The 22,782-nt window shown below is 40.9% G+C and overlaps 1 protein-coding gene across 1 annotated transcript in view; it reads left to right on the top strand.

The window, feature by feature from the left end:
- The window catches only part of TTC39B (tetratricopeptide repeat domain 39B), a 130,473-nt gene that overhangs the window by 59,623 nt on the left and 48,068 nt on the right, over nt 1-22,782 (top strand). The window contains exons 3-4 of the mRNA XM_070045747.1: nt 8,570-8,665; nt 20,397-20,507. Coding sequence (XP_069901848.1) covers nt 8,570-8,665; nt 20,397-20,507 — 207 coding nt within the window. The remainder of the gene's footprint in view (nt 1-8,569; nt 8,666-20,396; nt 20,508-22,782) is intronic.

Here is a 22,782-nt window from a genome sequence, read left to right as displayed (position 1 = left end):
TTCTGACCATGGAACCCAGAGGAAAGACACATTATCTAGCCTGGAAAACTTTTGGGTAGCCTTAATTTTTCTTTCCTTCATGGATCATGAGACAAATGAAAGGAAAGCTTGTTTTCACCATTGCTTTTTAGAAATTTCTTTTTCTGCTAATCTTTGTTTTAGGTGGTGTTTTAAAAGAAATGATAAACAGTCACCCCCATTCAGTGTTATGCTGAAAACCTCCATTTGCTCTGCATCCTGAAAAGGGTCTGCATCCCTCCTTTGAGGGACTAAGGAAAGTGGCGAAGTGCCACTAAGTGGCCTGTGGCTGTGACTGCAGGAAACTTGAACTGCTGAGTAGCAGGAGTGCAGTGGTGTCTGTCTAATGGGAAGTTCTTGGCCCCAATCACTTAACTCTTCTAACAACATCAGCACCACATTTATGTCATGTTCCAGTTTAAAAAGTGATTTTACAAAATGGAATGCATTGCTTCTGCAGAGCATCCCTGTGAGGTAGACAGGACAAATGTATTGTTAGCCCTCTTCTGGCTTTTGTGTGTGTGCTGCTTTTTCCCCCCCCTTTTTTTTTAAATTTATTTATTTATGGCTGCGTTGGGTCTTCGTTGCTGTGCACAGGCTTTCTCTAGTTGTGATGAATGGGGGCTGCTCTTTGCTGCAGTGTGTGGGCTTCTCATTGCGGTGGCTTCTCTTGCTGTGGAGCACAGGCTCTAGGCACACGGGCTACAGTAGTTGTGGCACACAGGCTCAGTAGTTGTGGCACACGGGCTTAGTTGCTCCGCGGCATGCGGGATCTTCCCGGACCACGGCTCGAACCCATGTCCCCTGCATTAGCAGGTGGATTCTTAACCACTGTGCCACCAGGGAAGTCCCCCATTTTTGTTGTTTTTGTTTTTATCGTTGTAAAATACATGTAACATAAACTTTAACCGTCATAACCACCACTGCAGTAGTATTAATAAATACATTCATAATGTGGTGCAACCATCACCACCATTCACCTCTGTAAGTCTTTTCATGTTGTAAAATGGAAGCTCTACACACGTTAAACAGTAGCCTCCCTGCTTCCTACTCACCCCACCCCCAGCCCCTGGCAGAGGTGAGTGATTGGTCCAGAGTCACACTGCTTGCACAGCTAGGGTAGAATCCAGCATTCTGCCTGTGTTGCAGCATGCTTTCTCCTAATTCGCACTACAGTAGGGAACTGAAGAAGGGTAGTTAAAAGATTAGGTAGAAAATTTCCACTAGAAATAAGAGAACCTTCCAGTAGGGAAGGGATTTTCTTTTAAATTTAAAAAAATGAGTAAAAAAAAAACCCCAGCAAAATGAAACAGGTGCCGTGTATATCTCTTGCCAACTAACATTCTATTGTTACTTGTTTTAAATAACGTGGAGTACAGTTTGCTTTGCCTAAGGAAAGAAGCTGAAAAGATACAGGCTCTGATTTTAGTTTCCAACTCTGTCAGTGATTTGCTGTGGCTCTGGGCAAGAAAAACAGCATCTATTGGGGTACTTTATTTTTTCTAAAAAGACAGTAAGTCCCACCCTCCATTTTCTTAGTGAGTAGGGTCTGGGCATGCTTTCTCTTTTATCCAGAAATGAACTTTTATTCTTTTCACCTGTCCTCACTTTGCCCTGGAACTCTCATCTCCCTTGAGGATGGGGAAAAAACCATTAAGTTGTCAATTAAAGATGACATCATCTGTTCAAAATTCAGAAAGCCTCTTTCGGAGGGACTCAGATTTTCTTGGGGGAGTAGGAGAGGTAAATGCCCAGACAAGTAAAAACTTAAACTCTGCATCGGGCTGACATCTCCCTTCTCAAAGGTTCCCCCTCCCTCTCCTCCTTCCCGGATGGCCTCTGGAGGCAGGAGGAAGTGACACAGGGATGGAGCCCTGGTCTGGGTGTTGCTCTCTGGTTGAAGTCTCATCGGCTATTTTTGCAGTGAGCTCTGTCCTTGCTGCCTCTGCTCCTGAAGCACCTCTGGTGGCTGGACCTGTTGGTGTGCCCATGACCCCAAGGGCTTGGCATTCTCCACTGGTGTTGGCTGGTCCACAGGTGCCAGAGGCCTAGTGGCCACTCCTATTTAATCTCTGTTCTCTGCCCTTTGCTACAGGAGCTGTCTTTTAAAAACATCTTATTTTGCAGTAACTCCATACTTAAGAGTAAAGGTATGAGAATAATACAGAGAACTTCTCTATACCCTGAATCCCTTTTTAACATTTTGCTACATTTGTGTATTATTCTCTGGCTGTATACTCACTATTATGTATTTTTCTGAATCATTTGGGAGTAGGATACAGCTCCAGAGAAGCTGATCTAGAAGGATGAATTGGAACCTTCCAAGTGAACAAGGGAGGGAAGTGTCTGGAAATAGCTCTCATATTCTTTCTTTTTCTCTGCTTTCCTCTAACCCTTCTTTCTTCCAAGTTAAGTTTCTCCACCTCCTTGAGCTCTTCCTTTTATGGAAAAGCACAAAGAATGTAAAAACCACCCAAGTCCTTCAGATAATATGAAGGTTTATAATTTTGATCGAGGAAGCCTTTTTTAATAAGTCTAAGTACGAATTTTTTAGGGGTAGTTTATCTAGTTTATAAATTCACTAGTATCTCACCTAATAGAATAATTATACCCTGTGTTGGTGCTTGCCCTTTGGCCTTTTTCAGCATTTTAGATCTTCCTTCTAAAGGATAGGACTAGTATGGCAAAAAAAAAAAAATGTTGAAATTTCTTTCCTTTGATTCTTTTTTAAAATTTATTTATTTTTAATTAATTTATTTTTGGCTGCATTGGGTCTTCGTTGCTGCACATGGGCTTTCTCTAGTTGTGGCGAGCGGGGGCTACTCTTTGTTGCGGTGCACGGGCTTCTCATTGCGGTGGCATCTCTTGTTGCGGAGCATGGGCTCTAGGCACACGGGCTTCAGTAGTTGTGGCCCGCAGGCTCAGTAGTTGTGGCTCGCAGGCTCAGTAGTTGTGGCGCATGGGCTCAGTAGTTGTGGCTTGCAGGCTCTTGAGCGCAGGCTCAGTAGTTGCGGCGCACGGGCTTAGTTGCTCTGTGGCATGTGGGATCTTCCCAGACCAGGGCTCAAACCCGTGTCCCCTGTGTTGGCAGGCGGATTCTTAACCACTGCGCCACCGGGAAGCCCGTTTCCTTTGATTCTGATAGCATAGCAGGCGAGGGGGTGAAGTTGACAGTAACATGTATTTGGGGAGTGCCTGGTAATTTATAGGCTGTTCTGCTCTCCCAGCAGTAAGAGTAGCACCTCCCTTTTTCCTCTGATCGCTGGCCATGAGAATGGCTATTTGAAAACATCATCCATGGGACAGAATTTGGTCTGATGAGCAGTTTTCTTTGGTAAGAAAGACAGGTTGGTCATATGGGCAATAATATGAAGCAGTAGGTTTCCTGTAAATCTGTCGGTGGTGCCGCTGGAGTCCTGTGTCATAGCTCCAGTGGGCGCCATTCCAACTGTAGGTTTCATAATGGTGCCTCCTGGAGCACACCCACTGGTCTTTCTTCATGCATTTCTCTAGTCCCCTAAAGAGAGATTTTAACTTTAGGGGAAAGTTAAAAAAGCCTCAAGATATTAAGTGTCTTTTTATTAATTTTTGAAATTTTATTTTATTTCTTTCTTTTTTAAATGGGCTAGCTTATATTTCATCGTGCAGGAACATAGCTCATTGTATCGGATTTATTGGGGGAAGTTAAATTTGAATTGATTCTGCTAACTATGATTTGAATGAGAGAAAAAGTATAAAAAAATGAAGCTGTAAGCGTTTCCTCTGAGAATAGTTCTACCTAGTGATTAAAAATTAGAGCGGTATGACACTCGATAATAAAAAGGCAAGTAACCCAATTAAAAAATGGCCAAAGAACCTGAACAGGCATTTTTCCAAAGAAGACGTACAAATGGTTAATATGTAGCTAAGCAGATACTCAGTACCAGTCATTAGACAAATGCAAATCAAAACCACAATAAGATACCATCACACCCCCGAAGATGGACAGTAACACGTGTTGTCCGAGATGTGGAGAAACTGAAACTTTCATACATTACTGGTGGGAATGTAAAATCACACAGTCACTTTGGAAAATGGTCTGGCAGCTCTTCAAAATGTCAAACATAGAGTTACCATAGGATTCGGCAATTCCACTCCTAGTTCTATACCAAGAGAAATGAAGTATATGTCCACACAAGAACTTGTACATGAATATTAATAGCATTATTCATAATAGCCAAAAAGTGGAAATAACTCATATACCCATAAACTAATGAAATGACAAATGAAGCGTGTTATATCTATGCAATGGATTATTATTTGGCAGTAAAAAGGAATGAAGTATTGATACATGCAACAGCTCAAATGACTCTTGAAAACATTATGTTAAGTGAAAAAAACCAGTCATGAAAGACCACATATTATATAATTTCATTAATATAAAACATCCAGAATAGGCAAATGTGTACATACAGGAAGTAAATTAGTGGTTTCTTAGGGCTAGAGGTGGAGGGACATGCGAAGCGATTGCTGGTGGATGGATATAGAGTATCTTTTGGGTGACAAGATGTAAAATTAGATTGTGGTGGAAGTGACATACTATCTATGAATATTAAAAAACATTGTATAATTTAAGTGAGTGAATTGTATGGTCTGTGAATAATGTATCAGTAAAGCTGTTTAAAAATGTGCAGAAATTAAAGAAGTAAAATCAGGGCAAAATAAGGACACATTTTCTAGCATACCTATACCTGTAAATGAAATACGAGGTACTGTTTTTCTTAGCCTCTATAAACCCAATAACAATAGTTTTCTCTAGCTAAAAATACATTTTTTTCCTGACATTTGAGTTTAACGTCTAGGTTATGCTCAGAAGTGGAACAGACAAGTCATTTTTTTCAGTTAAAATTTTACTAACTGTGCTTGCTTTGGTGGTACACATTCTAAAACTAAAGCAATATAAGGAACATCTAGCATGGCGTCTTTGCAAGGGTACACATACCTCAGTGCAGTGTGTTATGTATATTTCCTTCCTTTATTGAAGGAAGAGAAGACCTGAATAAATGTGTATAGATGTGGAAAATATAATATTGTAAAGTTTACAGTTCTCTGCAAAATCTCTGAAAATATAATGAAGTCCCACTCAAAACCTCAGCAGGACTTTTCTTGGAACTTTACAATAACTGATTCTAAAACTTGTAAATAAGAATGAAGTTGCAATAGCAGTCCCAGACACCCCCCTCCCCCAAAGAGCATTTAATAAAGTAGAGGGCTTGCCCATTGTCATATAGGATCTAATAAAGCCAAGCTAATGAAAGTTGTGTGAATGGTGCAGACAGAGGCAAATAAGTGAATGGATCCAAAGAGTGCCTGAAACTGCCCTGTACATGTATGAAAACCTGCCCTGGGTTAGAGATAACAGCGTCATTCATTATGTTGGAGTGTGATAATTTTAGGGTGAACGCATGTCAAACATTTACTTATCAATGAGGAAATCATCAAGATGGTGAAACCGTTCCAAGAGCATTTGGGGAATTGAAGGAAAAATGTTCGAATAAGATTTGTTATATACAAAACTGGTTAATCTCCTACAAGGCAATAAAACCATAACCATACCAAATTATTTGCATATGTACCAGACCAAAAAAATCTGCAAGTTAACATATTATATTATTTTATAGAATATAGACCTTAATCAATAGAAAATAGCAAGTCAAACAAGGATATATCCCTTATAGAATGAAATATTCCTTGGGTGGGCCTGTTAGACAGTGCTCCAAGATGGCATTGAGTGGGCATGCAATCTTTTTTTTTTAATCTTATTTCAAAGCTACTGAGTAGCTGAAGGATGAGTTATTCATTGCTGTTGAGATAATTGCCTATCCATAGGGGAAACAATTAAATTTAGATCACACTGTACACAAAAGTGGATTCTAGATATACTTGTGTGTTAAATTATTTTCTCTATGTATTTAAGCATTTCTCATAAAAAAGGGGTAAATAGGTTCTTGATAAAATACTGGATAGTAGTTTACTATCTAGTAAGTGAATGAATTAGGTCTATAAAAAAAAACTGAATAAAAAAATCAGTTTGTAGCATGATGTACTTATTGTGATACTAATATGAATTTTAAAATACTGTAGAATTTCTGGGACTTAATGTACATGTATAGAAAAGCATAAAAAACTAAACTTTTGTACCCCAGAAAAATGAAAAAATATCTAGTATTGTTTTATTAATAATTATTAAGTTCTGCTAAATTTAAGTGTTTTCTGCCTGGTAAAGATGCTATAATTGTAGCTTTGAAACATGCAACAGTTACCTGACACAACAGACTTGATTTTAGCAGAACTTAATTAATTTAGTGTTTTATATATATGGTATGTCAAATCATTGGGGTAAAGATACAGGTTTTTAAAAATTATCTTGGGAAAAATAACAAAAGATTAAGAAAAATGCACAGCACTATCTTGTACCATATACTCAAATTATAAATGGATCAACATTAAATATTAAAAAAATAAGCAGCATGGTAAAATTATGTTATATAATCTTTGTGGAGGGGAGGTTTTCCTAAGTATGCCCTCAAAATCAGAAATATTAAAGGGAAATATTAATTTTGATTATACAAAAATTTCAATATTGGGGAGAATTTTAAAATTAAAGATAAGGCAAATGAGAAATGGGGACATTTTTATATACATTTCAGAGAACATATTTTTCTAGCCCTTATAAATGAATCTGTAAGGGAACGGATAGGCAAGAATGGTCCGAAAGGCTAGACAGCCCTTTGAATCTATCTTATTCCTCTTTCCCTGCTTGTAAACTGAGATGTCAGTCAGTACCCTGGAGTCTGGTTTACCTAAGTGCTTAGGGCTTCCTCCATTCTCCTGGTAAGAAGTTCTTGTGATAGAAAATAACATGCCTTCAAGCTACATTTCCACTTAACCGTGGCATTTTCTTTTCTCCCATCACCCACACCCAACCACCCTTGTGAAAAGAACCTTGATTTTCCCCTAACCTGATATATGAAATTTAGGAAACTTGACATGTTCAAGAAAAGATGAATGTTGAATATAAAATATTACCGGGTATTGGGAAGTCTGAAGGTAGAATATAATCATACTCCACTTAATGTACAATAAGGGCATTGACATCTTAGAATTTTAAAAAAAGAAGCTTTCCTAAAGGGATGGTCAATAACCCTTTCCTCTCTTCTCTATGGCTGTGGACAGTTAAGGTGAATCGTCAGTGGGAGGTTGACGATTCTGTTATATACAGGGCAGGGCTTATTCTTAAGCTCTATGGAAGTTTCCTTCTCTCCAGTAGGCTTGCCTCTGTGTGTGTCTCTGCGGTAGATCTAGGTCAAAATGTGGCCTAAGATTCTGCAAACCAGATTGGTCTCCAGCTCCTCTGTGTTACCTCAGCATTCTGTGGTATAAATATATAATGGGAAACAAGCCAGTTTTTAAAACAAGATATTTTACAAAATACTTGCCCTTTCACTCCAGAATTTATCCTTAGGAAATAATCAGGCAAGTGAGTAAAGGGGCTTATTGCAGTATTGTTTGTATTGATAATTGCCAAACATTGGGAGCAACTAGCATGCCTCAAAATGAGGGATAGGTAACAAATTATGTTACCTCTCTTCAGTAGACTGCTATGTGGACACTAGCTATGATAGAGCAACTCAGTATTTGTTGAGAAGAAAAGATTCAGGATAAAGTAAGCATATAATAAAGGAAACCAGAATATGTTATCCCAAAATACGTATGCCTCTTTGACATAAAAATCATTTTGAGCTGAAGGCAATCAAGAAGCAGTAAACACTGAAAAAGTTCCCTCTTTCTGCCTAAAGGTGGGACATAAATTCTGTTTTTACTGGAGACAGACTCGTACAGCTCAGAGTCTGCAGACAAATCTTGTTAAATTAACCCTTATTTATTCCAAGCTGTTCCTTCACCATTTACCCCTAGGCCTTCACCATTTGTTTTTCCAATTCTTGACAAATGTATTGTTTCTTTGTCAGAAAGGTATAAAAGATTTCTGCTCTGCTCACTTCTTTGGGTCTTTATTGTCCTATGAAGGTTCTCACGTACATGTAACCATTCAATTAACTTTGTGTGCTTTTCTCTTGTTGATCTGTCTTTGTCAGTTTAATTTCCAGACCCAGCCAGTGACCCTAAGAGGGTTGACAAAAACTTGTTTCTCCCCTACAGTAATATTCCATTTCAATCAAGAAAAATATAGACAGATAGATAGGGAAAAGATTTGGAAGGATATATACAAGCTACAACATTATCTTTGGGTGGAGAGTTTTGGGGGGTGATTTCATTAATTTCTTTTTTGTGTACTGGAATATAAAGAAAAATAAGTTTATTTTATTGGGGCTGTATTTCAGGAATAGTCACCATGTAACTGAGTGGATTCTGCTATTTGATTTGCAAAACTGATAAGAAATGGAAGTGAGATAATATAAATAATTGAAGGACTTGTGTTGTATACTTTAATCTATGTGGACTTTTCCTGTAAGACAAAGAAGTAACAACCTCACTGCCTTTTTATTAACAGGCCTTCTCGTGTAGATATGGCAACAAGCAGCCAACACTTCTCATCGTTTGATACAAAACAGGCATCCGGACAGCACCGAACATCTAATGTGAAAAGGTCAGGAAAGGGGGGGGTGCGGGTGTTCCTGGGGGACTGGGGAGAGCAGTCCAACCCTTGGGTAAATTGCAGTGTTGATGTTAGATAGGGCTTTGTGTTTTACTAATGGGTAGGGTGGAGAGAGGCCTGGGCAGGTATAAGTGCCCATTTTACAAATTAGGGAAGGAGTCTCAGAGCTCCTAAGGGATTTAGTGAGTAGGTCACCCTGTTACATAAAAGCAGAAACAAAACCAAATTCAACTCTTGGGGTACAACTCCCTCTTGAGCCTTTTTTTATCTTTTAAAATTTTAACCATTTATTTTATTATGAAATAATGTAACCATATTGCCAAGCATCGGGCAAGATGGAGGAAAGAAGAATTATGAGCACTGTTAGAATTTTGGTATATTTCATTCCAGTATTTTCTCTAGGCATGTGCTCCTTGATATAGATGTAGCCATACCTTTTTCATTGAACATTGTATTGTGATTGTTTTTCTAATTGTATTCTTCTTGTAACTTTGGCTGAAAAGTACATTTAAGAAGCATTTGTCATAGAAAATTCAGGAAATATACCAAAGCACAAAGGAGAGATAAAATATGTATTACCATCACCATAACTGTTTTTTGGGTGTGTATTCTTTCTTTTTCTCTTCATATATAGAGATATTAATTTTTTTTCTAAATTGGGATCATATTAATTTTACTCTTTGGTAACCCACTTCAAAGCATAATACATCGTGACATTTTTCCTTTCCACTGAATGTGTTTTATAATATCATATTTGATTGCTAAGTACTGTTCCTTTACGCCCATTTTAGAATTATTTTAGCCAGTTGTCACTTTTTGAATATGTAAGTTCCTTTCTCGGTTATTAAGGCAACTTTGTTAAAGCTTTATTTTATACCATGAAAAAGTGCTTTCCATTTATCCTTACGGGTTGATTAAACTTTATACAGCACGTCTTCGGCATTTTAGATTTTGCATTTGAAATTTCAGCTACTTTTGAGTATGTTCACAATACTCATGGGCTTGGCGGTTTGTCTTAGGATTCAACCCTCACAATATAAGGAAGCGGTGCGATATTTATAAGGATTGAGGAATGGAGATGAAGTTGAAAATAACTTCTCAGGATCTGAAGGCGTTTATTTTCCACATTACTTTTTAATTTCATATGTCTCTGCTCATGGAAATCTGAGCTATCTTCAGAAATATGTATTCCTCCCTCATAGTTGTCCTCTAACTGATCTGATAGTTTCCTAGGTAACCACTGCATCAACATTTATATAATGCTGAGTTTGAAAGCTGGGATAAAATAAATTCAAAAAATATTACTGAAAGCAGTGATAAATTAAGGGCATAGCATTCAGAGAGAGCTCTGGGCTGTATCGGTAGACTGGGAATTTTCAGCATATGTGTAGTTCTGAAGGCATGAACTGTACGTGCTCTTTCCAAGAGAGAGCAAAACAAATGCGAAGAGAGTGAAGGAAGGAAGCCCCATGAACACAGACATTGAAGGAGCAGCTAATGGAATGATTTCATGCAGAGCTATGGAGGTTTGAGGGACAGGACGATTAAATGAGATGGTAGCTGCAAGGTGGGCAAGGGGTTGGGGAGGGGTGAGTTCTGGAATGAGGTCAGCAGAGCCAGGTGTTGCAAAGAGGTCTACGTGGATAAAGGCTGGAAAGCATCCTTTGTATTTTGTAGTTAGGTCATCATAGACCTTTAGCTTAGAGGGTTCCTTGCCAGGCTGCAGTGGAAGATGAATGGGAGGAGGGGAAGTAGGGAAAGTGAGAGTCAACTCTTTTTTGAAGCTTTTGCCTATGAAGAGAAGGAGTGGGAGAAGTTCAGGAGCGAAAACAAAATCGAAAGTTATCTTTTTGGCTGGTTTTACTTTAAGTAGAAATGAGTGAGATTTGTGCGTTTTCTGAGTTGGAAAGAGGGCAGAGAGGAAAAGGTTTAAAGACATATAAAGGAAGAAACAGGAGGGAAACGTAAGAAGTATAGTATTAGCATTTGTAGGTTTCGTTTTAAAATTAAATTATTAAAATTAAGATTTTTCTTTAAAAAAATGAAACAATAAAAATTCCTACTCTGCCTTTCAATCAACAGGTCTTCTAATGCATTTGTAAAAACAAGCACTTGTAAATTTATTGTGAAGCAGCCCAGAAGGACATCTGCAAAGTTGAGCAATGCTTCTAACTTGAGCAAGTCTGTGGGTAGTTAGACCGCACAGAGCATAATGGCGCCCTAGCTAATGTATACTCCCCATGTGACTGCTCCACTGACACCCGGTGTATTGCTCCTCCACACAAAGCTGTGAGGCAGTCAAGGAGGGAGTTTAGTCACTATTTCACAAACGAGCAATCCTGGATGGCAGGTGACATACCCAAGGTGCCTCAGCCAGGCAGTGGTTGATCTGCATCTTGATGCTCCATCTCCTCATTTCCTGGCCAGAGCATCTTTAATGATGAACCCATTTGCTTCCCTGGTTGTAATCCCTCTCATCTGTTTAGTCTTACAAAGTGCTTTGACAACCATGGGTTCTTTTTTTCTTTCTTTCTTTCTTTTTTTTTTTTTGCGGTACGCGGGCCTCTCACTGCTGTGGCCTCTCCCGTTGCGGAGCACAGGCTCCGGACGCGCAGGCTCAGCGGCCATGGCTCACGGGCCCAGCCGCTCCGCGGCATGTGGGATCTTCCTGGACCGGGGCACGAACTCGTGTCCCCTACATCGGCAGGCGGACTCTCAACCACTGCTCCACCAGGGAAACCCATTTACAGACATTTTAATACTTCACTTATCAAGCCTAGATCATAGCTCAGCATGGGCACAGACCATTGGTAGCTTTAATTATTACCTGACGAAAGCTGGCATATGCGAATCCCAGAGTTATGCAAGGAGTTCTGGTCAACCGGAAGTCTGAGTTCTAAAGACTGTTTAGTAGGATGAGATTTTCAAATGGCTAAATCATTAAGGTTATGGGCAAAATTTGACTAGAGGCTTGTGAGAGAAAGGAGGGACCCTCTCTTGGATTGTTTAGTCAAGAATGCAGCATAGAGGGAGTTGCTGTTTAAAGGGTATAGGGTTTCAGTTTTGCAGGATGAAAACGTTCCGGGGGTTAGTTGCACAACAACGTACAGATACTTAACACTACTAAACTGTACACTTAAAAATGGTTAAGATGGTAAATTTTTAATTATGTGTGTGCTACCATAGTGAAAGAAAAAAGAAATGCAGGATAGTTAACCCAGACATTATTATATAGAGTTCATCCTAGTTTTCTTTGACCTCCTTTTTGTCTTAGGTACTAGGTACATTTCCCATGCTATTAAGACATGTGTATCATCTCGTCTTGGAAAAATCCTTCCTAGCTTGAGAAGGAAACCTCTGGACTGAGTTCAGGAAAGCTGAGACAGGGTTTTTGTGTGCATCTCACCTTCTTGCTGTACTTTCTTGCTTCTTTCTGACTCACTAGGCATTACCCTAAGGAGCTTCTTCTTCGTTGTTTATGGTTGACCAGCACATTCACTAGTAAGAAAAACCAGGGGGAGTTAGCAATCTTTGCTAAAAAGAAGCCACTTCAAAATAAGTTTTATTAGAGATGATTGGGCAAAGGTTAAATTATTACCATACCAATGGGCTATTAAAGAGCAGCTTATTATAATTGTATTTATTAATAAATCAGGATAGGAGGAAAAGGCAATAAGCACAGGTAATTTAAAGGAATTTGATGTATCATGTTCTGGTTTTGAAGACTAAGTGCTTTTTAGGAACAATTGATTAAAAACTCCACTCTTGGGCTTCCCTGGTGGCGCAGTGGTTAAGAATCCGCCTGCCAATGCAGGGGACACGGGTTTGAGCCCTGGTCCGGGAAGATCCCACATGCCGTGGAGCAACTTAAGCCCGTGTGCCACAACTACTGAGCCTGTGCTCTAGAGCCCGTGAGCCTCACTACTGAAGCCCGCACGCCTAGAGCCCATGCTCCGCAACAAGAGAAGCCACCGCAATGAGAAGCCCATGCACCGCAACGAAGAGTAGCCCCCGCTCGCCACAACTAGAGAAAGCCCGCGCACAGCAACGAAGACCCAACTCAGCCAAAGATAAATACACAAATAATTCATAAAAAAAAACTAAAATAAAAAACACCACCCTTGCTGTTAGTTAACAGATCTACTAAAATAGACATGACATGAAGCACTGTGGCACATAGGGGTGGCTCCTGATCAGAGCTCTGCTGTCCTGTTTGGTTCTGAATGATGAGCATGTGATTCAGGAGGAAAGACTAGGCACGTTTATTCTTTTAAAAAATAATAGTATTTCCCTATTCCTTTAAATGCATTATTTAGGAGCATTTTGACCTTATATCTTCTTTGTTGCTCTTCCTAACAGCAATGTTAATACCTGTTGAGTAGATATTGTCATATCCTCATACCCCTTTTCTAGATGAGGGAACAGAGTTGGAGAGATTAAGTGACTTGCCTAAAAGTCTACACAGCCTACCACAGATTGTGAACTTATTGGGTCCCTTCTCTCCCTTGGGTAGTTAATGAGTTGTACTGGGGGTCTCTGTAGTCTGGTTGTCCAGCTGTGCGTGCTCCTTGAACCTCTGGGCTCCACACAGCTGAATCAATAGGCCTGACGCATGTTGGTCAGGAGTTCTTGAGTACAGATGCGATCTTGGATTTGCCTGGGAAAGAACCCTGAGTACTCCCACACACGTTGGTAAAGGTCTCTGAAGAGTAAACACTGACCCTGCTACCATTCTGTGCCTATAAATCTTAAGTGTTTAGTTCTTTCTTTGAAAGAACTGTCTCTTTTTGGCCTAAGTCTAGAGCCAGCTGAGATATCGGTAAAGGGGTCAGATCAATAGAGATCAGACTCTCAGCTTTATTATTCTTAAAGACTGTATTGGAGGACGTAGATTAGATGCCTGGAGAAATGGGCTTTTGACACACCTCTGAATGAACTTCAGGTGCTATACTGCAAGCTTCCCTGGTGAGGATGGTGAGGGTTGTGGGGTAGAACCTGCCCTTCTTAGCTCACCGCACTGGGGAGAGTATAGATTATAATGTACCCACTTTCCCTATAGGAAGGGGGCCAGGTCACTTATGCCCAATCAGGTAACTCCTCTCCTAGAAGAGGAGTGCAGAGGTGTGAGTGTTATGCAGAGGAGTGTTATCCAGCCAAGGCCCGCCTCAGGGAAATCTGAGGCGTGGGAGGAACTATTCCTCCCTCACAGCTGTTAACTTTCTAACTCATCTGTGAATTTCCTAGATAGCTCCATCAACATTCATAATGCTTACCTATTACTATTGATCCTTTATTACATAGAAGTGGATTTAAAATTAAGTTCGTATTAGAGATGCATTTGGACAGTTTAAAAGTGTTAACTATTCGATTGGGTGTGCACTTATTTTAAATAATTGATTTATCAAGTAAAAGAGGCAAGGAACTTAGAAGTACAGCATTATTATATATTGGTTTTTTAGACTTCTATTCATTTTAACACAAATCATAAAAATCCCCTCTCTGCCTTTAAGCAACAGTTCTCATGAAGCAGATAGGGTTAATATTGGGTCATTAGATTATGTGCAAAGTGTGGAGAAGCTTCGCCAGGTCATAAAGTATGAGTGTGTATGTGGTTCTTATCAGGCAAGGTTGGGCAGTTTGACACTCTTAGATAATTATACTAATGCCTCAGTATATATAAGTGCTTATATTTTTATTTCCATGAGCATACCTGATTTTTATAACTACCTTATAAAGTAGTAACAGCAGGCTTGACTATCCCCATCATACAGATAAGGAAACGGAAACTTAGGGAGGTAAGGTGGGCTGTTCAAGGCTTCAGAGCTGGGAATTGGTGGAGATGAGACTTTTTTCTTTATAACACTACTTTTATGTTTTAAAATCTTTATAAATCAAAATTTCATCATAAAAGTGACATGAACAGAGTTTAAATAATATAGAAAGAAGAGAAAAAAAGTCACCAGTTACCTCTCTACCCAACATAGCATCAGTATAAATTGTGAGTTCTCAGAGGACAGAAACAACATCTCCAGGTAAATAACTGAAAATGGCATTGCGAGTCTGAGCTCAGGTTATCTGGGACCACAGTTTTAGTGGAATTAGTACACAATAAGAAATTTCTGATGGAGGGTCTTGAAGCAAAGGGGCTCCTGGGCTCTTGAATGCAGTAGAAACTTTTTCTGGATGCACTTAGCAAAGAACCCAGAATTCCTGTCTGCCTGCTGCTGGCTTGATCCATAATGGCCCTCTTCTCCCTGCGCTCCTGCCCCCATCCTCAAATCTTCATAAATAATAAAATTCTGGCATGTTGATTATCTTATAGGGAATATAACCTTTATGTTTCAAAGGGCTAAGTTTTCACTTCTGTTTGCCCTTATAGCCAGTAAGGTTTTTTTTGTTTTGTTTCGTATTTTGTTCTTTTTGCGTTACGCGGGCCTCTCACTGTTGTGGCCTCTTCCGTTGCGGAGCACAGGCTCCGGACGCGCAGGCTTAGCGGCCACGGCTCACGGGCCTAGCCGCTCCGCAGCATGTGGGATCTTCCCGGGCCGGGGCGCGAACCTGCGTTCCCTGCATCGGCAGGCGGACTCTCAACCGCTGCGCCACCAGAGAAGCCCCCTTGGCTGTTTTTAAATAGTCGGACTCATCACTCTAGGCTGGTTGGACCGGTGTTATGAGGCTGAGCAGAAGCGTTTATGTAGTAAGTGTGGCTGCCATTTTAGGTCCTTGATTGAAGGGGGCAGTGTGATTGAACACCTGTTTTAGGCAGAATAGACTGAGGGTGGTGTCCAGAAAAATTAGTATTATCTGGGAGCTTGCTGAGCCCATCCCAGGCCTACTGAGTCAGAAACTCTGGTGGTGTGGCCTAGTGCTATTGTTTTAACAGGCCCTCTGGTGAGTTGAATGCACGCTAAAGTTTGAGAGCCGCTTAAGCACAGCTGGTACTACGAAGGCATTCTTGGACACTGTTTCAGAATTCAGGCTTGAAGTGGTGATCGTCTCAGTTAATATGGCGGCAGGGGGAATGGAGAGAACAGCTGACCCCCAGACGTGTGTGAGAAGTCCTAGCTGAGATTCCACTTGCTCTCTTGGTCATTCTTTGTGGAACACATGGTAGCACTGGTATTCTGGAGAGGAGGGGGTCTTAATTTCATGTGAACAGGTTAGTAAAACGCTTAGAAGGGTTGAGTTCACTGTGTTTGGAGGTGCCGAGCGCCCACTTCTGTTCTGAGGGGCACTCAGAGCGCCCCTCTGAGCTGGGCTTGCAAGTGCATCCACCCAGGTGCCAGTGTGGCCAGCTGAGATGCAGAGGTGGCTGTTTCTGTGGCAAGGGGACCGGTATCTGTTCTCAGCCCATTTCTTGGTAACAAAAGATGAGCTGTACTCTGAGAGAACTGGTGGGAGTGGAAATTAAGAGAACAGGTGAGAGGTAACACTGAAACACCTAATGGTTGAAGGGACGGGGTGATGAGGGAGGGAGTGGGCATTGCTGAGCTAAAAATTTCCTTTTGTTCTTAGAATAGAGTCCAGACGCAAGAGGGAGGGGATATGGGGATACATGTATACGTATAGCTGATTCACTTTGTTATAAAGCAGAAACTAACACACCATTGTAAAGCAATTATACTGCAATAAAGATGTTTAAAAAAGTAAATTAATTAATTAAAAAAATAAAATAGCATTGCTATTTAAAACAAAAACAACAAAACAAAGTCCATCTTCTCCTCCACCATGGTGTCTGTTCTGTGCCTGCTTTCTGTCCTCATTCCTCCCACTCTCGGCCTTGCTCTCACCACATTCCCAGCTTAGAACCTCCCTTCTCCCCTCAACCCAGGTATTCTTGTGGCGGCCTCCATTCTGCAGCACTTGGATGTCACCCTCTTCAAGAACTTTCTATGAGCATCCTCATTAATGTTGGGCCTCACCCCACCCCCTTCCCCAACCAGTTTCTTCCCCAGACCACTTATCCCAGTATGAGATGATCTTAGTTACTGGTCTCCTTGTTTTAAGTCAGCCCTCCCTCCGCAGCTCTTCCACAGCCGGGAACCCTATAGGTCTGCTCAGTGTGTATTCCCAACACCTAGAAGAGTGTCTGGTGTGTAGTTAGAGCTCCATAAATATTAGCTGAGTGAATTCTAGGTAGAGATTTGATTGCGGGGGGGCAGGTAGGGGGAGGAAGTAGGGGGAGAAATGTGTCTGTAGACACCAGGCAGCACATGACAGCTAACTTGGCAGGCAGTGGAGGTGAAACAGGATAAATCCAAGAGATGCTCAGGAACTAACACTGACAAAATTTGGAGCTGGACTGATATGGAAGGTATTAAGCAATTTACTTGTGAAAAGTTTTCATGAGAGAGGTTTGTGAACTCCTAGCATTCGTATTTGACCTCTTCATTCACTAGAAACTTAAGGGCAGAGCAATTCTGTGTTAGTATTAGGGTTCTTCAGAGAAAGAAGACCAGTAGGAGATATATCGAGATGGGGGAGAGAGAGAGAGAGAGAGAGAGAGCGCGCGAGCGAGAGAGAGAGAGAGAGAGAGAGAGAGAAGAGAAGAGAGATTGATTTGTCATGGGAATTGGCTCACGTGATTATCAGAGCCGAGATGTTCCATGGTCTGCTGTCTGCAAGCTGCAGAACCAGGAAAGCCGGTGGTGCAGTTCAGTTGAAACCCGACAGCCCGGTAACCAGAAGCACAAGAGAGGAGAAGATAGATGTCCCAGCTCAGATAGAGAAGAGATCTCGCGTTCCCTCTTCCTCTGCCTTTTTGTTCTATCCTGGCCCCCAGCGGATTGGCTGATGCCCACCTACATTGGGGAAGGCCATCTGCTTTACTCAGTTCACCAATTCAAAGGCTAATCTCTTCCAGAAACACCCTCACAGACCCAAAAATAATGTTGTACCAGCTATGTAGACATCGCTTAGCCCATTCAAGTTGCCTTAGAAAATTAACCATCACAAAATGAGCTCTCCAGCTAACCCCTTTTCCAAGAGCTTGTCTCCTTTCTGCACCACCCTGGAGGAGAGATGCTTTCAGGTCCCAGGCATAAGGAATTCTGTTTCTGAGCGTCTCACAGAGCAGCGCTCTATCCCCCCAACGCATCCGGCCACTCAACAATACTTACGGGGTTGTAGTATGTTCTAGATACAACCAAAGGCCCTGGGGGCATAACAGTGACTAAAACAACCTCCTTGCATTTATATCCTAGAGAGGGAAGATAGCCAAAGACAAACAGGTCCACAAATATAGGCACAAGATATTTTGGATGGTAATAAGTGGTATAGAGCAGACAAAACAATGAGAAGAGGTTGGGCTGAGGTCAGCGAGGCAGGTCTTGAGTTGGTGCTTTTTGAGCTGATATCTGAATAACAAGAAGGAACCAGCCATCAGAAGACCTGGGGGTAGAGGGTGCGTGGTTCCCTGCAGCACCTTCAGAACCCACTTCTGGAAGATGAGTAACTGAAGTGGGATTTTTGTTTTCCTGCTTAAAAAATGAATATGGAGAGGATGGTGGCACAGAAATTCAACTTTCAGCACTTTGAAATGAATCATTGTACTGCTTATTTCCTTACTGACATACTTTCTTGTTAAATGTTGTTACACAAAACATTTTACAGATGGCTGTCATTTTAAAGGGCAGAATTTCTATCAATCATAAATAATTAACATGAGTTTCAAAAAAGGGTAAAATCATGACTCATACAGATGTAAAAATGAACAGATGTTAAAAATTTTACTTCACTCATTAATCAGGGAGAGAACTAGGCAGATGTTAAAACAGATTTGAAGGAGATATCAAAACAGCACAAATTTATATGGAGTAAAGGAATGTTGAAATGAATGTGCAAATTCAGGCGAAACTAGCTTCTTCCACAGGGGAGGAGGGAAGTCGATTGAAGGCCAGGACAGAATTTACTTGTGTTAAGTAACAAGTTCAACTGACTAAATTTGAAGATCTAATTGTCTTTATTAAACTCTTTGTGAATTGGGCAGCATCCCATCTAGCAATAGAAAGGAGCTCCTTCAGGCTGCAGGAAAGGAAAGGTTTTTCAAGGCAGAGAAGAAGCAGGGGAAAGAGGAAATTAATAGCAAAGAATGCATTGTTTTAGGCTAGGTTGCCCTCCTAAGGGGAGTGGAAGGGGTCTATCAGTGGATTTCCAAGTGCTGTTCAGGAAATTCCAGGTTGGCTGGTTATAGGTCACATTCTTGGAGAAGGTTGGAACTGTAATTAGGTTAGCTTTAAGTCCTGGTGGGGTTTAGCATAAATGACTCCATTTTGCGCCTGTTGTCTCTTTTCTTTTAACATCTTTATTGGAGTATAATTGCTTTACAATGGTGTGTTACTTTCTGCTGTATAACAAAGTGAATCAGCTATACATATACATATATCCCCATATCTCTTCGCTCTTGCGTCTCCCTCCCACCCTCCCTATCCCATCCTTCTAGGTGGTAACAAAGCCCTGAGCTAATCTCCCTGTGCTATGCGGCTGCTTCCCACTAGCTATCTGTTTTACGTTTGGTAGTGTATATATGTCCATGCCACTCACTTGGTCCCAGCTTACCCTTCCCCCTCCCTGTATCCTCAAGTCCATTCTCTAGTAGGTCTGTGTCTTCCCTGTATCCTCAAGTCCATTCTCTAGTAGGTCTGTGTCTTTATTCCTGTCTTGCCCCTAGGTTCTTCATGACCCTTTTTTTTTTTTTTTTAGATTCCATATATATGTGTTAGCATATGGTATTTGTTTTTCTCTTTCTGACTTACTTCACTCTGTATGACAGACTCTAGGTCCATCCGCCTCACTACAAATAACTCAATTTTGTTTCTTTTTATGGCTGAGTAATATTCCATTGTATATATGTGCCACATCTTCTTTATCCATTCATCTGTCGATGGACACTTAGGTTGCTTTCCTGGCTATTGTAAACAGAACTGCAGTGAACATTGTGGTACATGACTCTTTGAATTATGGTTTTCTCAGGGTATATGCCCAGTAGTGGGATTGCTGGGTCATATGGTAGTTCTAGTTTTAGTTTTTTAAGGAACCTCCATACTGTTCTCCATAGTGGCTGTATCAATTTACATTCCCACCAACAGTGCAAGAGGGTTCCCTTTTCTCCACACCCTCTCCAGCATTTATTGTTTGTAGATTTTTTTGATGACTGGGCCTGTTGTCTCTTTTTTAACACGTGTCTATAGATAACAGTTATTTTGTATTGATATCAGTTACGTATAATTTACAGAGCTGTAAGATAATTCCTGTGGAATCAAAAACAAACAACCTGGCAGCGTCTTCTTTAGATTTTAGACAATGCAGTTTTCCACGGACATACATTCTTACCTCTACATAATCAAAGTAAAACAAAATAACCTCTGCTCCCACTCATGAATAGATGTAGTTCCTACACTTGTGATCTTTGGAGTGATGGGGGGACTGTCATTTACTAAGTGCCTGCTATGAGCATTATTTGTCAGTTTGTTCCATCTTCAAAACAGCCCCATGAAGTAGTTGGTGGTATTCCCATTTTACAGATGAGAAAGTCAAGTTCCCAGAGGTTAGAGACACAGCTAGTAAGTGACAGAGTTAGAATTCCAGCCTGTCCTTCTGTCTCCAAAGTGTACACGTGCGCGCGCGCGCGCGCGCACACACACACACACACACACACTCCCTGTGACAACTTGCTAAAAGTAAAAACTGTAGAAATTCTGTGTATTTTTTTCTTGATCTTTAGGTCACTGTCAACCAAGGTGGATCTCAGGAGTGGCCTGGAAGAATGTGCAATGGCCCTGAACTTATTTCTAAGTAACAAATTTACAGATGCCTTAGAATTGCTTCGACCATGGTAATTAACTTTATTTCTTTTAGATAAAATATATTTTTTTGGATGCTTTTGATGATTCTGTCTCTGATGTCATTCTTGTCAGTTAATTTTTCTGCACTTCCCCTCCTGAATATTTATAAACTAATTTGGTTGAGACCCCTAAATGTTGATTAGTTTTAATATCCAGTTAAGAAATCTGTCTTTTCAACTTTAATTAGTAGAGCATTTCTGATTCTTTCTCCTATCTTAATTTCTATACTTGTTCAAATAGTGTCATCTTATTAGTTTCATAGAGCTTCATTTGGCTTTCTTCAGTGAAATATTTTTATGGATATTCCTCTGAAACTTAAATATCATTGAGAAAAGTTTCTTTTGAAATGGGCATGGGTGGACGTCCCTGGTGGTGCAGTGGTTAAGAATCCACCTGCCAATGTAGGGGACACGGGTTTGATCGCTTGTCTGGGAAGATCCCACATGCCGCGGAGCAAATAAGCCTGTGAGCCACAACTACTGAGCCTGCGCTCTAGAGCCCGGGAGCCACAACTACTGAGTCTGTGCGCCTAGAGCCTGTGCCCTGCAACAAGAGAAGCCACTATAATGAGAGGCATGCGCACCACAACAAGGAGTAGCCCCTGCTTAACCACAACTAGAAAAAAGCCTGTGCCCAGCAACGAAGACCCAATGCAGCCAAAAATAAATAAATAAGATAAATAAATTAAAAAAAAAAAGAAATGGGTGTGGGAAGAACTAAAATATGGTAATCTCAGATGCTAAAAAGAAATTTAAGATAATAAAAATCTTACTGGGACTCCCTATTTATGTGATAAATCACTTAGGCAGTTTCATTTCAATTAATAGTACCTGTTAATTCTGATGATGTGGCAGCAAAACCTATGCTTCGCCTTCTTACTAGGCCTCACTTTGACTCCATGTACAGTGTGACTAGAGCTCGGCAGAAATAATCTTGCCTTGTGCCTCCAAACACAGTGTCTTACTTGGATGAAGCTTAGACCTCAGATAATAATTTCAAGACAGTTACGTGGGTACAGAGTGGGACTCTCATTCCTTTGAGGAGTCTGTAGGGTGAGCAGGGTGATGTGACTCTGGTCATTGCCTTTGAATCTTAGAAATTAATGTGCCTACTGAGGCTGTGGTAATTCTCAGACTTAGAAGAGCTGCGATCAGTTAGCATTTCAGAGGTTAAGAACAGATGATAAAATAGATGGTGAAGTCCCCGGCCTACGGAAATTGCCCAGGGCTGTCTCCACCCAGTGCTTGTCTCACATCCTCTACCTCAGGGGTTCCCAACTCCCGGGCCACAGACAGGTACTGGTCCCTGGCGTGTTAGGAACTGGGCCGCACAGCAGGAGGTGAGTGGCGGGTGAGAAAGTGAAGCTTCATCTGCATTTACAGCCGCTCCCCATTGCTTGCATTACCGCCTGAGCTCTGCTTCCTGTCAGGTCAGTGGTGGCATTAGATTCTCATAGGAGCGCGAACACTACTGTGAACTGCGCATGTGAGGGGTCTAGGTTGCGTGCTCCTTCTGAGAATCTAATGCCTCATGATCTGAGGTAGAGCTCAGGGGTGATGCTAGCACTGGGGAGCGGCTGCAAATACAGATTGTCATTAGCAGAGAGGTTTGACTGCACAGAGACCATAATAAATCCATGTGCCTGAATCATCCAGAAACCCCTCCACCCCAACCCCTTTTGTTCGTGGAAAAATTGTCTTCCACGAAACTGGTCCCTGGTGCCAAAAAGGTTGGGGACCGCTGCTCTACCTTGCCTGTATCTGCCTTTTTCCTTCTGTCCTTCTTAGTCCTTCAGACCTCTCTGTCTGTCTGTCTCTTCATCTTCTGTCTCTATATCCCTCTGTCTTCCTCTCTCCCTCCCTCTCTTTCTCTCTCCTGTTGTTCTCTCCTCTCTCAATCTGCCTGCCTGTCTCCTTTGTTTTTTATTCAAAAAGTCTCCATTTTTTCTCCTTCAGTGACACCCAGCTGGTCATAATATGGAATGAAAATAAATGAGAGTCTTACACTTAGTCAAGTTTTATATTCTCTGATCTTTATGCATGTTTCACTGTTAAACATACGTTTTTCCCACTTGAATACTTTTTTTTCCCCTTGGAGAAGCTTTTGGTTTAAAATGTGGGGTTTATATAACATTGTAAATCAACTACACTTCAATAAAAAAATTGTTTTTTTAAATGTGAGGTTGAAAACCACAATTGCTGATTCACTTTGGGCTCCTCTTATTCCTTTTTTTTTCTTTCTTTTTTCTTTTTTTGAATAGCCAGT

The sequence above is a fragment of the Globicephala melas genome, chromosome 6 (genome assembly GCF_963455315.2).
Source record: "Globicephala melas chromosome 6, mGloMel1.2, whole genome shotgun sequence".
Classification (NCBI taxonomy): Eukaryota; Metazoa; Chordata; class Mammalia; order Artiodactyla; family Delphinidae; genus Globicephala; species Globicephala melas.
Note: the sequence above shows the minus strand (reverse complement) of the source record. Positions and strands in the feature narration are given on the sequence as shown.